At 41.6% G+C, this 16,673-nt stretch overlaps 1 protein-coding gene and 1 pseudogene across 5 annotated transcripts in view; both read left to right on the top strand.

Annotated features, from left to right (window-relative positions):
* The window catches only part of FRMD5 (FERM domain containing 5), a 249,552-nt gene extending 242,511 nt beyond the window's left edge, over nucleotides 1–7,041 (top strand). The window contains exons 14-16 of one of the 4 annotated variants that reach the window (XM_081156437.1): nucleotides 3,346–3,689; nucleotides 4,556–4,607; nucleotides 4,942–7,041. In XM_081156437.1, the coding sequence (XP_081012563.1) occupies nucleotides 3,346–3,689; nucleotides 4,556–4,607; nucleotides 4,942–4,955 (410 nt within the window). In that variant the 3' untranslated portion in view covers nucleotides 4,956–7,041. Of the gene's footprint in view, nucleotides 1–3,345; nucleotides 4,796–4,941 lie in introns of those variants that run through there. The other 3 variants (XM_081156436.1, XM_081156438.1, XM_081156435.1) reach the window with 3 other exon arrangements.
* A 4,244-nt stretch (nucleotides 7,042–11,285) lies between these two features.
* LOC308550616 (heterogeneous nuclear ribonucleoprotein A/B pseudogene) lies at nucleotides 11,286–12,264 on the top strand (annotated as a pseudogene). The gene has a single exon. The product of its transcript is annotated as a heterogeneous nuclear ribonucleoprotein A/B pseudogene (transcript).
* Nucleotides 12,265–16,673: the final 4,409 nt, after the last annotated feature.

Genomic DNA, 16,673 nt, shown 5'->3' with positions numbered 1-16,673 from the left:
CCAAGACAAGATTTGAGTCAGAGCTCTGCCACGTACTTTCTGGGGCAGGTTGCTTAACCTCTCTGAGCCTCTTGGCCCCACTGTGGAGTGGGGTCTGAATGTGGAAGGTGCCTTGTAAACTACCAAGTATAGTCGCTGTACAAGGTATGGAATTATTGAGGTCTGACCATCAACAGACACAACATCCTGAGTCTATACTGTCAGGCTGAGCAGAACTGAGTATGGCTCACCACTGTCCCTCTTCTTTTGGGGTGTTCATCTCAGGAAAGTGGAATGATTTTTTTCTCCTTTTTTGAGGAAACTAAGTTTGTCCCCTCTATGTGTCCCCTCTTTCCATCCATCCTGAGGCTGAAGCCACCAGGTTTATCCCAGTAGGGGATGGGGCTCAGCCACTTCTTCACTCTTCAGAGCCACTCAGCCCAAAGCCCAATGTCTTTGTAGCTTCACACCCTGAATTTTCTGGGACAGCCCTGAGTCCCCCTACCCTCCAGGATTGTTCCCTCTCTGTCCCTCACCCTCTGAGAGGTCTAGGGCCCTTATACGGGCCTCAGGGAAACAGCTACGGGCTGGGGAAGCATTACTTTTTATGGCTCTAAGTGCTTCTGACTGAATCCAGTCCCCTGATAACATGGGCCTCTCAGAGTTGCTCCTTCCCTGCAGCTCAGCCGGCTCTGAGGCTCATGGAGCTGACCTCTCTCCAGCACAGGAGGCACTGCGAAGGGGCCACCACAGCCTGAGATCAGCAAAAATCCTTTGTCCCTAGTTGGTTTTCCATCCTTTCCCTCTGTATCTCCCTGCTTGGCTGGTTTCCATGAAGAGATCAGCTGGTTTCCACTGAAGAAGCATCTGCTTTCCTGGGCTACCATGGGGAAGAGTCTGATTAAGATTCACACCAGAGTCCGCGTTCAGCTCCGGTTGACTAATCACTGCCTTCGACCCCTGAGTGTGCGCATCCTGAGGATGGGGCCCCGGCTCCAGGGTAGGCTCCTGACCACTGTACCCCCCAGCCCGCTCGGAGCTACCTCTGGGCAAGGCAATCAGCTGGAGCACTTCCAAGGTAAAAATGACAGTCCTCTGTTTTGCTGTGCCACTTGCCCGGATCCCACCCATGGAACTGACCTCATCCTCCCAAAATAACAGGTTTGATGAAGGGGTAAGGCCGGTGATGGTTTACAGTGACACCTGAAGTTCTGTACAGGACTAACCTGACAGAGGAATGATATAGGTGGGGCTTGTTGAGGAAACAGAAGACTAACACAGAGTAACTTTGTCAGACACTACTAGAAATGCATCCGTATCTTGTTTACTGAGAGCACCAACAATTCAGTATAATGTGGATTCTGGTGTCCCTCTCATTTGTTCTCTCTGATGTCATAGGCTTTGCCTCTCTCCTTCCCCAGCTAAGGGTTAAATTGTAGGCCAAGCTAGGCTTGCATTGAAGTGGCTTCTGGTTGCTAAGCTGGCCATACTTTGAAAGCTCTGGCAGTCAGAGCTGTCCTTGTGAGGGACAGTCCCTTGAAAGGGTGTGAGAAGCCCTGTGCAGGGGGTGCTGAGGTTCCAAAGAAAAGGAGGCCAGAGGAGTGGTTGGGAAAGGAGCTGAGCCAGCACCATGTGTGATCAGGGCCTGAAGGTTCCTGTTTGTTCATACACATAGGGAAATCAGGGAGGAGTACTGAGGAAAACAAAGAGATCAAAGGAGCATCAAGAGCTCTGGAACAAGGGAAAGGCTCGTAATTTCACATTACTGCACAACAATTTCTTGGGCAGTTAAGACCTAAATCTAAGAAAGGCACAGGCTGTTGACTCAACTCATCCTGGCCCACTGTTCCACTCCCCAGAATCCAACTACATGTCATTTGCATGTGAAATAGAAAGATGATTGGATTCTCTCCTTGCCTTTGCCATTAACAACCAACCACATGACTTAAGGAAAGTTCTGTAACCTCTCACCCTCACTACACTTCATGGAGTTGTTGAAAGATAAAATGAAAGTGCTTTCAAAAGTTTAAAACATTATACAAATTTAAGATTTTAGCATAGGAACAAAATACTGCTAGGACATAAGGAGCTTCTAAAAGTAGAAGTGCTTTGGCAAATATACTAATGGTGAGGTGACTGGGAGTATAGGTGGGTAATGGGACTGCCGTCGCCCCCACCTCTTGTTCATAACCCAGATTCCAGGGTTCATTCTTCTGGAGAATCCTTAACTGTGCCTGTGTGGAGATGGGCTCTAGTAGGCTCGGCAGGCAGGCTGCCTGGGTACAAATGGCTGTACCACAAGGGAGCCAAGGAAAGATGCAACACACTTTTGAAAGGCTACTGGTGCCTTTTAAGAGACCTTTGGGCTTCCAAAGCTAGCTCTGAACCAGAAAACTCCCTCATCAGCCCTCCAGGTCAAACCTTTACCTGTCTGGGAATCTGGTTCAGTCTTAGGTAGTAGGGGTCAACTTCAGAGCAACAGAAGGGGACTGGCTTCTCTTGTCATAGGCCACAAAGGCAGGGAGAGCCATCCTGGCACCACCAAGATGGCCAGGAATGGAAAATGCAGGTGTTGAACCTGAAACAAGAAGCCATTTCCTTGGGAGCACTGTGATGTGAGCACATCCTCTGGCCTGGGGGCTGTTGTTGGGCTGTTTTCCCCTACCGGAGCTTGAACCCTGGAAAGAGAAACGTTCCATCTGGGAAAGTAAAGGGATAATGGGTAGTTTTAGGGCTACAAACCGTTTCTCCTAACAAATGTAAGAGAATTTCCCCATCACCCAACAAGATCTTCTCAAAATCCACTCTGCACTCAAGAGTGTCTAACATAGGGAAGCTCTCAGCCTATTCTGAACCCAGATCATTCTAAGGTGAGAAGAGAGGGAGCTGGGCAGGGCTACTCCCCTTATCTACGAGAGCACTTAGGAACAGCAGATAGGGTTTTCATATCCCACAAGGTCAGGACAGCTAGAACTGGGACGCTGAAGAAACCAATAGCCATTGCAGAAATCCAAAAGATGGCCTCATGAGCTCAAGGAGCTGTATGCTAGGTTATTAAAAGGACACTCAGCTCCAGAATCTGTACTAGATGAGGCCCAATTAGGCAAAACACAGTCTTATCCTCCCCATTCCTGCCTCTCAGAGCCCTAAGCCCAAGAGGCAAACCTGAACTCCCTGAACCATGGCCACAGCTCTCGATCAGGGATAGTCTGCGATTCAGACTCTCAAATTGGGGCTAAAACCAGGCCCAGGACACCAGAGGCAGGAGTGGCACAATCTTTAACCAATGTGGCCAAAATCATAAAAAGAAGAAAAAAAGTGTGCACTGGGACAGAAAGCCTACTCATGTTCCTTTTGCCTTTCCAGGCCTAGAGTCCCTTCGGGACAGTGCCCATTCCACCCCGGTGCGTTCCTCCTCTCATGGGGACACCTTCCTGCCTCATGTGAGAAGCAGCCGGGCAGACAGCAACGAGCGAGTCACTGTGATCGCAGATGAGGCCTACAGCCCTGCAGACAGCATGCTGCCCACCCCTGTGGCTGAGCACAGCCTGGAGCTGATGCTGCTTTCCCGGCAGATCAATGGGGCCACCTGCAGCATCGAGGAGGAGAAGGAGTCTGAGGCCAGCACCCCAACTGCTGCAGATGTGGAGGCCCTTGGGGGAGAGCTGAGGGCCCTGTGTCAGGGGCACGGCAGGCCAGAGGAGGAACAGGTGAATAAGTTTGTTTTAAGTGTCCTCCGTTTGCTCCTTGTGACCATGGGACTCCTCTTTGTTTTGCTCCTCCTCCTGATCGTCCTTACCGAGTCTGACCTTGACATTGCCTTTTTCCGAGATATCCGCCAGACCCCCGAGTTTGAACAATTCCACTATCAATACTTTTGTCCCCTCAGGCGATGGTTTGCCTGCAAAATCCGCTCAGTGGTGAGCCTGCTCATTGACACCTGAGAAGGCATGACTCCTCCTAATAACTAGCCAGGTGGACCAAGGAGCCCGGCTACCCATTCCCAGCAATGGGATCCATCGCGGAACCATCGGCACATGTACCAAGTCCTCCTTTCATGACTCAAAGTCCACAGCCTGGGAGGGTTGTTTCCCAGAAGAAGAAAGGGATAGGCTCATGCCCTGTCTAAACAAACTGGGAAAGCTCATTTCCTTCAGAGGTTCTCTCAAGACTCGGCAACTCTGTTTCTCATCCTCCCAATTTGCAGGATAACTTTTGGTTTTGAATTTTGATTTTTCATAGATATGTATTATTTTGAAAGTATCAAATAAAAATAATTTATTTTATTATTACTGATGATCACAGTAGTGTCGCCTAGCAGATGGGACACTAGTTGAAGACTAGAGAGCTGTTGTCTTCTGTGTTCTGCGGGAGCTTTCCTACTGGGTTCCAGTAGACTCATCACTGCAGCCTCAGTGGGGCAGAACAGTGGTCTGACAGTGGAGACTGTCTCAGTTTTCTTGCCAGACAGAGCTTTTTAAAAAGTAAACGTCCATGTAGAATGATTAAATGGAAAGTTGCTTCTTATGGTCTGAGTTGGATTTTCTTTTCCTTTTGTTTTTTCAAATCTGAGCAGAGTGGGCATCTGAAGGGACCACCGCTACAGCAGCAGCAGCAGCAGGGGTGGGGTAAGTCTGTCCCCTTAGACTAGATCCTAGTGGGCATCACTATGAGTTTTGTATAATGAACTTTGACTTCTGTGATTTTTTTCTGAAGAACCTCAAGACTTTTATATGCTCCAGAGGCGTTAGATGAATTCAGTGGTACCAGAGATAGAAATGTTGGACAAATGTAGTTAACAGAAGCCAGAGCTAAGGTACCTGAGACACTGTTGAGATGCAGAGAGCAGTGCTTATTTTGTACAAACCCCCACCAAAAAAAAAGACTATTTCAATTTATATTTTAACAACAAAATGTTATTTTCTTATCAATTCATATTTTGTTTTTACTTTATGGATTAAGAAAATAGAGCCTGATGAACTAAACGATGCAAGAAAGAAAATGATCCTGAGAAAGAAAAGCTTCAGAAAATAGAATTCCAAGATCAACAAACAGCCTTGGAAGGGACGAGGAAAAGAATCTTTAAATAGGAGTTCTAAGAGATGCCTACCAAGAAAGAAGGTGAACGTGGCAGAGACTAACCCTTAGCTGTAGAAATACTGCCCCCTAGGGTCTTCCTCTACATCAGGAAAATAAAAGTTGTAGGAAAAAAGCACTTGCCATCCTTGCTGAGGGAAGCAGTGGAAGCATACAGAAGCCCAGCATGAAAGGGTGAGTGTGGGGTCCAAGGCCCAAGCTTGGCAACTGTTATAAACACTCACACACAAGATCTTGTTTTCATCTCAGGGAGAGATTTCTAAGTCATCTGGGGCCTGAGGACTTATTTAAGGATGGTCACTGGAAAATTCATGGGACGTATACAACAATGAAGCAACTGCTGACACCCTATGGTACTGAGCAGCCCCAAATGCAGAACAGAATGAGTCACTTTTAGATTTGCTTGCCACTAGTTTGTCCCCTGAGATGGCAGAACCATGTCCATGTATAGAATACAACAGCCTTGAAATAAATGGGGTTTTTCTCTTGGGGGGGGAGGTGGAGGAGTATATAATTTTAAATGCCCTTTCATCTATACCAGGGGTTGGCAAACTTCTTCTGCAAGGTGCCAGATAGTAAATTTTGTTTTGTTTTGTTTTGTGGGCCATACTCTGCGGCAACTGTTGAACTCTGCCATTGTAGCACAGAAACAGCCAAAGGTAATACATAAACAAAGGAACATGGCTGTGTTCCAGTAAACCTTTTTATTTATAAAAAGAGTGTGAGCTGAATTTGGCCCACAAGTCATAATTTGCCAATTCTGATCTATACAATAAAACTGTTCCTTGATGTTAGCAGAAAGAGGGTTAACTGTGCTCCAATTCCTGACATGTGCTAAAGATCCAGGACCGTTTCCCAGTGGAGCCACTGGGGTTGCTTGTTTAAAGGGTGCTCGAACAACCAACCAGCAAAGAGATGTCTGATGCCAACATGAGCAAGACCAAGTACTAGAATGCTAAAAGGCCGCCAGAATCTAAGAATCGAAGAGGGCTCGTCTAATCATTTCCATACCAGCAACAATTTGGGCAGAATTACAAACATCTATTTACCAAGTGACAAGACAAACTGAGGGAGATCCTAATAAAGACTAGGGATCACTTAGAATCAACTAGCCACTGCCACTTGCCACCTACACAAAGAAAGGTTTTATGTAGTACAGAACTCAAGTGAAAAACAGAGACTTGTAGAGGAAAAGGCTGTCAGGAGATAGGGGGCTAGTTTTAACCTGGATATCTACTGTTTTATGCAACATAGCAGATTACCTTTTAGTGTAGTGTTCCTACCTCAGTCTGTAGAATATGGTGTTTCTATGCAGTGAGTGATAGCCTCGACTCTGACCATTCATATTCACATTAAAGAAAGATGCAGTATCCCATTTCCTGGTACGTTACTTGTGTCTAGAGTTCTAACAGTACAATAGTCCATACCAATTCCAACAGCTGGATTTTTCTCTCTGAATAGAAACTTTCAGGTTATTTTTTTCCAGGGCTTATCCCAGAAAATACAGATAGAAAAGTTTCCTTCAATTTGCTTTTCAGATAGTGCTTGAATAACAAACCTTCATTGGTGAATAGATTTTTTTGATATCTCCCCATCATTAAAAATTGTTCAAGTTTTTAACCTAGTTTTACTGTGTCCCACTATGTCTCCCATTTATTCTCAATTAGTTTGATCTCATTGTAGAAAAAGCAATGGTTTCCATAGCTTCATATATCAGAGGAAATAAAACTCTTACTAAAGAATAGTGTACTGCATCTTTAAGCAGTAGAGGGTAAACTACCTGCAAATGTGAATTTCTTAGTTTCATTAAGAAATATATAGTTGTTAACCTTTCGTGTGCCAAAAATTCTAAGTTACATTTTCCTTCAAAGCAATGTACTTTTTTCTACATATTCAGTATGTAGTTATTTAGCATAAAATCATTGGTGCCATGAAAATTATTTTTAAATTTAAATAAATATTTAAATATCATAGAAGAGTGGACTCTTTTTTAACTTATATCCTGTCTCATTTTATCCTCAAAATTACCAACACATAGATAAAAGGATACCAGTGGGATTTACACAGCTGACTGCCATTTGAGATTGGAATCAAAATAATAATTTTGCTTATACCTCTTCCCCCCAAAGTAAATACTGTTAGGAACTTAGAAGCTATAAGTGTGAAATAATTTTAAAGAATTGTACCTCTTTTTTACGATGCGGAAAACAAAGAAGTGATTTTTCCAAGGTTACATGGTCTTAGAGCCCAAAGAAGAACCCAGACAGTCCAGCTTCTAGACCAGCTTCGAGTAAGAACAAAAAACACTTCCTATGAAAGGAACAGAATGATATCACCACGACGGTAACAAGCCTATTTACAACTTACAAAATACATTACTATGACATTATCTCACCTGATTATATAACCATTATTCTGTGGCTACAAAACTGGTAATGGTCTTCTAAATTCCATGAGGATAAAAGGTGAAACTAGGGTCCATTGTGCTAGCTTATTCTCTTATCTTCCGGTTTTCAATTCTACCTGCCCTCCAAACCTCCATTCTGCTGCAGATCTTCCTAAAGTACTGATGAAGTTATGTCACTTAGCCTCCAACTCTTCAGAGGGAGCCATTACCTACCTATAAAATGATACCTGTGCCCTGTCCCCAGTAGAGGGTTTCAAAATAAAACAAAACACAACAACAAAAGTCTTTGCTTAAAGTGATCTGAAGAATAAAAAGCATAACAATAACCAATGAATGTAGGTGGTTTCCCAGATCCTACAGACTTACAGCAGCCACCCTTTGGATACCAATGAGGACACACTCACCTATGCATACACCCCTTGAGGGCCCTGGAACCCACTGGCTGTGCTTAGGATTCCTCAACCATAACCAAACCTCTCTGCACCTGAACACACTTCTGGTTTTAGCTCATGAACATGCTTCCTCTACATACCCTTACAACAGTGTCGAGCAAACTGGCAAAAGGTACTTTTAAAACTTGTCCTCTTGCACAGCTTCCATTTTAGGAAAAGATACCTTAAAATGTTTTATTCCTTACTCTGTAACTGTGCGCTGTCATCTTCCTCACAAAATTCCACCTTTTCATTTGAAAACCCAAACATTTACATCCAAATGAACCAGAATATTGGTCTATGCTGTCTTGGAATGAAAACTCAGTTCTAGCTATCAATACCAGACTAAAAAGGACATTTTAAAAAAGACCTCTTTGTACAAGAAAAAGTACTAAGTCAGAAGGGACAGCCTAACAGGATGCCTAAGTTTTTGGAACCTAAAGTTAGAGGGTATCTATTTCTTGCTCTTGGGTTTGATATAAAAGGCACGTGTCTGCCCTCCCCACTTTCCCATGTACCGTATGCTGGATGAAAGGATTTAAATATTTGTATCCACAGCCCAAAGCTTCCCTGCTTTCCTGGAGAACTGTCTTTGCAAAGTCTTCTCTGTGGAAACAAAACTCAAAGGCCAAAATACTAAAAGAGGACTTAAGCAACTCAGATTCTATCAATTGCTAATCATTTATGGTCTCTCCTAGACTGAGCAAGTCTGTCTACCCAAAATGAAAATTGTCTCCTTCCTCCTTAAAGTATAGAACAAACAAACAAAAACACACAACCATCAAAAAAGTACCGGTTATCTCACAGAAAATAACTCAAGTGGAATTCAGAGCTTCAGAGCTTATACACTTAAGAAATATCATAAAGGCCAACTTACAAAAAGGGTTTATCCTGAAGGAAGAAAGGAATCATAATGCAAGAATAATTACAGAAGCCACAAAGCTTTAAGCAAGCCTCTGGGAGAAATACCTTTCACAACAGATTGCAGTTTAAGAATATCCTAAGGGAGACAATTTTCTTTCATGTGCTTTCTAGAGTTAAACAATTACTCCATTACAGAATTTATCACTGAGTAATAAGTCCCCATTCACTCTCCTTCCCTCCTGCATTGCCTCAATAAGACAGAACTCTATTAAGTGTAACTGAATATAAATAGCACAGTTTATGAAGCTACAATGGCAAAAGAAACCACAAAAGTGAGAAAAACCAAAAACTTGCTAACATTTATTGCAGAAGCCAGGCAATTACCTCCAAAGCTTAAATGATGGTACTAATTTGACAGAGTCATTTTCAAAATAAATAAAAAAAAGAACGGTCCCCATAGAACTAGCCACTCTAGAACCTGTGATATTTAGCAGTGTAGAAAGGGGAAGGAAGCCAAAAGGCTTTGTTTACTATTTCAATGACAGTTTAAATATAACTCAACCTCACTTAGCTTTACTTTCCATTTCATAAATTAATATTTCCACCTTACTTATAAATTTCTGTACCCATATCAACAATAAAATAGAGAACTCCTATTCCTTATAAACACCCACAACCTATTAGTAATCTAAGCCTCAAAGCACTTGAACTTTAATTGCAGAATAGGAAATTTAGAGAAAAATTGTTCTTCAAGGAAATTATACATGTCCATTTATGTGATATATAATTATGAGATAATATTTTCTTTTAAAATTCAAACATGTTGCTGAAGCTATTAACAATAACCTTTCAATAATATTTTGGCAATGTAGAACAATGAAAAAAGTTGGATAGGGCCCTAGCCGGTTTGGCTCAGTTGTCAGAGCATTGGCCCGTGGACTGAAGTGTCCCAGGTTCAATTCCAACCAGGGCATTTGCCTCAGTTGTGGGCTCCATCACTGGGGCACGTGTGGGAGGCAACCAATCAATGTGTCTGTCTTTCTCGATATTTCTTTCTCTCTGTCCCTCCCCCACTTCTCTCCCTCTTCCTCCCTCCCTCTTCCACTCTCTGAAAAGCAATGGAAATAATATCCTCAGGTGAGGATTAAAAAAATAATAAAGTTGGATAGGTAATGTTATGTGGTAACAGTCACTGATTTAATAGCTCCACTTCCAACAAAAGGCACGTTCAAATTGCCATAGTTTCTGAAAATATGTATTTTTATGAAGAATTGATAGAAGTGTGTTTCATAACATTTCCCCAAAATATGAATAGGAATGAAGTTATTCACTTAACAGGCTATTGAGCCTCATGGAAAATTTAAAGACAAGTCAGATAAGGCTATCTGGGACCCTCCAAGGCAGGAGCTTTTACTTCTTTAACCATGACCCACTGTACCACGGTAATAAAGAAATACATTTTATATCAGAATATACATATATATATATATATACATGTACAAATATGTATGCTTATGCAACTGTCACAAAACAATACTTATTCTATTATATTTTCTATCTATTATTTATTTCCTTTTCATTTTTTTAAATGCTGGTCATGGCCACTAAATTCATTTCTTATGAGTAGCTACAACCCATAGTCTGGAAATCACTGGTCTGGGGACAATCTCACACTGGATTCCAGGGATCAGGCAGATCCAAACCCTGTGCCTAGATCCTTAGCTATTTCTCAGGAGCCATCTAGAGGAGGGAACAGAAAGGGACAGTACAAACGGACCCAGGCACTGCCCAAGTGAAACAAAGCCTCTCAGCAATTATTTTGGAATTTCACATAAGATTTAATTTACAGATAGGGGGCAAAGTGTTCTTAGTTAAAAATTTTAAGTTTCAAATCACTGAGTTAGATGATCCTCAGGACCCTTTCAATGTGTAAGTCTAGAAATAAATATTCACTCCAAACTATAAAATAAAGCACAAACTTACATGTCACTATAGAATCAAAACTATATTGGAAGTCAGCATCATGGCGGAAAGAGAAAACTCCTTTGTTTCTCACCTTAAATTTACAACAAGTCAGACAACTATAACTCAACAAAGGATCTCCTGCTCAACACACAAACATGCCTGAAAGATACACGCATTGGGACATCTGAAGGTGGGCATACTGGAATTAGTAGGGGAGGCAGGTTGGGGGAAGGACAGGGAATGCCCACAGGCAGTTTGTTGCCCACTGCAGCTCTAGCAAGCACAGTAGCAGAGAAGTCTGGCTGTAGCCCTCACACTATAGCCTGGAGCATAAGAGTGGCAAAAGCAGTGCAGAGGTGGATAGAGGTGCTAGAAAGCTTGAAAAACCACAGCGGTGCCGACAGCCTTTGCTGGCAAGGGGGCAGAGCCAAGAGACCATAAACTTGCCCTCCCTGTTCTACACTCCCCAGCAGAGCCCAGTAAAGAAAGCAGGGAAGCTTTAAACAACACAGCAACGCTCAACACCGCCACTACCATAGCCAATGACAGCAGAGGTCCTGGCCAGGCTGAGCCAGAGCCAGTGGGACCTGCAGTATTGTGAGCTGTGTGGGAAGGAGGATCAGCACCAGAACTGGAAGAACCACAAGCTCAGGTGCCAAAGCAATGAGGGCATCCCCACCTGCAACCAGAATGGCGCCAAGAGCGACAAAATCAACACCAGCAAGGAAGAGAAGGGTGTGGGGAAAATGTTCATTGGTCACCTGAGCTGGGATACCAGCAAAAAGGACCTAAAGGATTATTTTACCAAATCTGGAGAGGTTGTTGGCTGTACAATAAAAATGGATCCCAACACTGGCCAGAAAAGAGGGTTTGGGTCTATTCTCTTCAAAGATGCAGCCAGTGTGGAGAAAGTCCTAGACCAGGAGGAGCACAGGCTGAATGGCCACATCGACCCCCAAAAAGACCATGGCCATGAAGGAGGGGTCTGTAAAGAAAATTTTTGTGGGGGGGGGTCTGAATCCTAAAGCCACTGAGGTGAAAATCAGAGAGTACTTAGGCAAGTTTGGGGAAATTGAGGCCATTGATCTTTCAATGGATCCTAAGTCGAACAAAAGATGAGGCTTTGTTTTCATCACTTTTAAAGAGGAGGAGGAACCTGTGAAGGTCCTAGAGAAAAAGTTACATCAATGGAAGTAAGTGTGAAATCAAGGTGGCTCTGCCCAGAAAAGTCTATCAACAGTAGCAGTATGGCTCTAGGAGCTCGGGAAACCACAACCAAGGGAACCGAAGCAGTGGTGGTAGCGGGGGAAGTGAAGGTCAGGGTAGAACAAATTATAGAAAGAGCCAGCAACGTGGTAGCAATCAGAATACCTACAAGCCAGCCCTAGCAAATTTGTGGTTAGAGCATAAGCCCGTGGACTGAAGGGGCCATGGGTGCCATTCCCAGTCAAGGACATGTACCTCAGTTGCTCAATCGCCAGCCCCATTCGGGGCACATGCAGGAGGCAACCAATTGATGTGTCTGACTCACATCGATGTTTCTTTCTCTCTGTCTCACCCACTCCCTTCCACTCTCTAAAAAAAAAAAAAAAAAAAAATCAATGAAAAAAAATATCCTCAGGTGAGGATTAAAAAAACAAAAAAGAGAAAGAAAGAATAACTACAAGCCATACTGAGGCTTCGGCAAGACCCATCTGACCACACATGCTTTGTTTGGATATTGAGTGAACACAATTATGTACCAAATTTAACTTGGCATACTTTCTATGGCCTGTCCCATGTGTATCTTATTTAAAAGTTCCCCCCGAAAATCACTCTCTTGTTTACTATTTTCAGAGCTCTAGTTGTTTTAGGCAGCGTGTGGTGTCTCAGAGGCCAGAGTGGCTTTTTGGGCTGATTTTATTTCATTACCGGGTTACCCAGAACCAGATGGGTGGGTCTGTTTCCTGCTGCCGCTCTGCAGCCTGGACCTGTGGACAGAGGTCTATCTTAGGAAACCACTGTCACCTTTGTTCACATTTTAATTGTATATTATTTGTGTCATATATTTCCTCTAATGGAAGTGTTAATTTTACTGTACTTTTTGGTACCTTTTGGGAATCTAATGTATTATAAGGTATTTTACTCATGTACTGATTTTGCCATGACCTGGATATTGAAGCTATCCAAGCTTTTGAATAACAATGTAAACCCACTCCCCCAAAAATCAGTGTGGAAATAAATAAAATAGAGAACAAAAAGACAACAGAAAAAATTAATGAAACAAAGAGCTGGTTCTTTGAAAAGATAAAATTGAAAAACTTTCTGGTATATTCACTAAGGAAAAAAAAGAAGATGAAAATAAATAAAATCAGATATGAAAGAGAAGTTACAAAGGACACCACAGAAATACAAAAAATTATACAAGAATACTACAAAAGCCTATATACCACTAAATTCAATAACTCACAAGAAATGGACAAATTCTCAGAAATATCCATCCTTCTTAGACTCAATCATAAAGAACTAGAAAACATGAATAGACCAATCACTAGTAAGGAAATTGAAACAGTAATCAAAAACTTCCCAAAAAACAAAAGTCCAGGACAAGGACAGCTTCACTGGTGAATTCTACCAAACATTCAAAGGTTTAATACCAACCTATTCCAAAAAAATTAAAGACAAGGGAATACTTCCTAACTCATTTTACAAGGCCACCATTAACCTGATACCAAAACTAAGCAAAGGACAACACTAAAAAAGAAAATTACAGGCCAGTATCTCTGATGAATTTAGATGCAAAAAATTCTGAACAAAACTAGTAAATCAAGTACAGCAATACCTTAAAAGGATCATACATCGCCCAGCTGGGAGTGGCTCAGCGGATGATCGACCAAGGATCCAGGAGATCGCCATTCGATTCCTGGTCAGGGCACATGCCTGGGTTGCGGTCTCAATCTCCAGTTGGGGGCGTGCAGGAGGCAGCTGATCAATAATGACTCTTTCATCATTGATGTTTCTCTCTCTCTCCCCCCCCCCACTCTCTGAAATCAGTAAAGATATATTTATAAAAATAATAACAATGATATAAATAAATAAATAAATAAATAAATAAATAAATAAATAAAAGGATCATACATCATGATCAAGTGGAGTTCATTCCAAGGATGCAAGGATGGTTCAACATCCACAAATCAATCAATGTGATACACCACATTAACAAAATAAAAGATAAAAATCTTAGGATCGTATCAATAGATATAGGAAAAGCATTTGACAAGATAAAACATCCATTTATGATTAAAACACTCAATAAAATGTGTATAGAAGGAAAGTACCTCAACATTAAGGCCACATATAATAAATGCTCAGCTAACCATACTCAATGGTGAAAAACTGAAAGCTTTTCCTGTGTGATCAGGAAAAAGACAAGGAGGCTCACTCTCACCAATGTTATTCAACGTAGTACTGGAATTCCTAGCCAGAGTAATTAGACAAGAAATAGAAATAAAGGGCATCCAAACTGAATGAAGTAAAACTGTCATTGGAGATGACATGATTGTATCTAGAGAAAATCCTAAAAACTCCACCAAAAAAACTATTAAAAACAATAAACAAATACAGTAAAGTAGCAGGATACAAAATCAATATATAAAAATCCATTGCATTCTTACTTACTAACAAAGAGAAAGAGAAATGAAGAAAATCCTATTTACAATTGCAATAATAAGGATAAAATACCTAGAAATAAACTTAACAAAGGATGTGAAGGACCTGTACATGGAAAACTGTAAGACATTGTTCAAAGAAATTGAAGACGACACAAATAAATGGAAAGATATTCTGTGTTCAGGGACTAAACAAATTAACACTGTTAAAATGGCCATATTATCTAAAGCAATATTCAGATTTAAAGCAATTCCTAGCAAAGTCCTAATGGCACTTTTCACAGAAATAAAACCAAAAAACCCTCAAATTTGTATGGAACCCCAAAAGACCTCAAATAGCTAAAGCATTCCTGAAAACAAAGAACAAAGCTGGAGGTATCATACTCCGGCTTCAAACTATACTACAAAGCTTTAGTAATCAAAACAGTACGGTACTGGCAGAAACACAGATACACAGACAAATAAAACAGAAGTTAGAGCCTAGAAATAAACCCACACATATGTGGGCAACTAATTTTTTACAGAGGAGCCAAAAACATACAATGGAAAAAGGAAAGAAAGTCTCCTCCATAAATAGTATGGGGAAAACTGGAAAGCCACATGCAAAACAATAAAACTGACACCATACACAAAACTCAAAATAGCTTGAAGACTTGACTATAAGACTTAGAACAATAAAATACATAGGAGAAAAATAAACACTAAACTTAAAGACATTGGTCTCAGAGGAGTTTTTGTGAACTTGACTCCAAAGGCAAGGGAAGTAAAAGCAAAAAATAAATTAATGGGACTAAATCAAACTAAAAAGCTTCTGCATCAACAAAACAAAAAGGTGACCAACCAAATGGAAGGACATATTTGCAAACAATACCTCTGATAAGGGGCTAATATCCAAAATATATAAAGAACTCATACAACTCAACATCAAAAAACAAACAATCCAATTTAAAAATGGGCAGAGGCCCTGCCCATGTGGCTGAGTTGGTTGAAGCAACACCAAAAGATTGCAGGTTCAATTCCTAGTTGTGGCACATATGGAAGGCAACCAATCAACGTTTCTCTCTCACTCTATGTTTCTCACTCTCACCTCCCTTCCTCTCTCTCTAAAAATCAGTAAAACATATTCTCAGGTGAGGATTTAAAAAAAAAAAAATGGACAGAGGACCTGAATAGGCAATTTTCTACGGAAGACATACACATGGCCAACAGATATATGAAAAGATGCTCAACATCACCAGTTATACGGGAAATGCAAATCCAAACCACAATGAAATACCACCTCACACCTGTTAGAATGGCTATTATCAATAAGACAAGAACTAACAGTATTGGAAAAAACATGAAAAGGGAACCCTCACACATGCTGGTGGGTATGTAAATTAGTGTAGCCACTAAGAAAAATAGTAGGAAGATTCCTCAAAAAGTTAAGAATAGAACTACCATAAGACCCAGCAATCCCTCTTTTGGTATTTACCCAAAAAATTTGAAAACAATTATTTGTAAGGATATATGTACCCCTATGTTCACTGCAGCATTATTAACAAAAGCCAAGACATGGAAACAACCTAAATGTCCTTCGACAGATGATTAGAGAAAGAAGATGTGGCACATATGGCATAAGTACTGTGGAATACTGTTCAGCCATAAAAAACATGAGATACTGCTATTTGCAACAACATGGATGAATCTTGAGAGTATGATGCAAAGTGAAATAAGTCAAAAGGAAAGGGACAAGAAACATATGATTTCACTCATATATGGGATATAAAACCAAAATCAACAAACAGCTTGGCTGGAATGGCTCAGTTGGTTGAGCATCGTCCTATGCACTGAAGGGTTACTACAATTCCCGAGCAAGGCACGTACCTCGGTTGCAGGTTCGATCCCCAGTTTAGGCACATGTGGAGGGTAGCCAATCAATGTTTCTCCCTCATATCGATGTTTCTCTCTCTTTCTCCCCCCCCTTCCTCTAAGCATGTCCTCGAATGAGGCTTTAAAAAAAAAAGCAACAATCAATCAAAAAACCTCATATATACAGACAACAGAATGGTGGTTACCAGAGAAGAGGGGTTGGGGAAGGACAAAGAAAGTAAAGGGGGTCAGCCCTAGCTAGTTTGGCCCAGTGGTTAGAGTGTTGGCCCGTGGACTGAAGGGTTTTGGGTTCGATTCCCGTCAAGGGCACATACCTCAGTTGCAGGCTCAATCCCCAGCCCTGGTTGGGGTGCATGTGGGAGGGAACCAATCAATGTGTGTCTCTCCCCCCCCCTTCCACTCTCTCTGAAA

Source organism: Miniopterus schreibersii, assembly GCF_964146895.1.
Source record: "Miniopterus schreibersii genome assembly, chromosome: 1".
In the NCBI taxonomy this organism is placed as follows: domain Eukaryota; kingdom Metazoa; phylum Chordata; class Mammalia; order Chiroptera; family Miniopteridae; genus Miniopterus; species Miniopterus schreibersii.
Note: the sequence above shows the minus strand (reverse complement) of the source record. Positions and strands in the feature narration are given on the sequence as shown.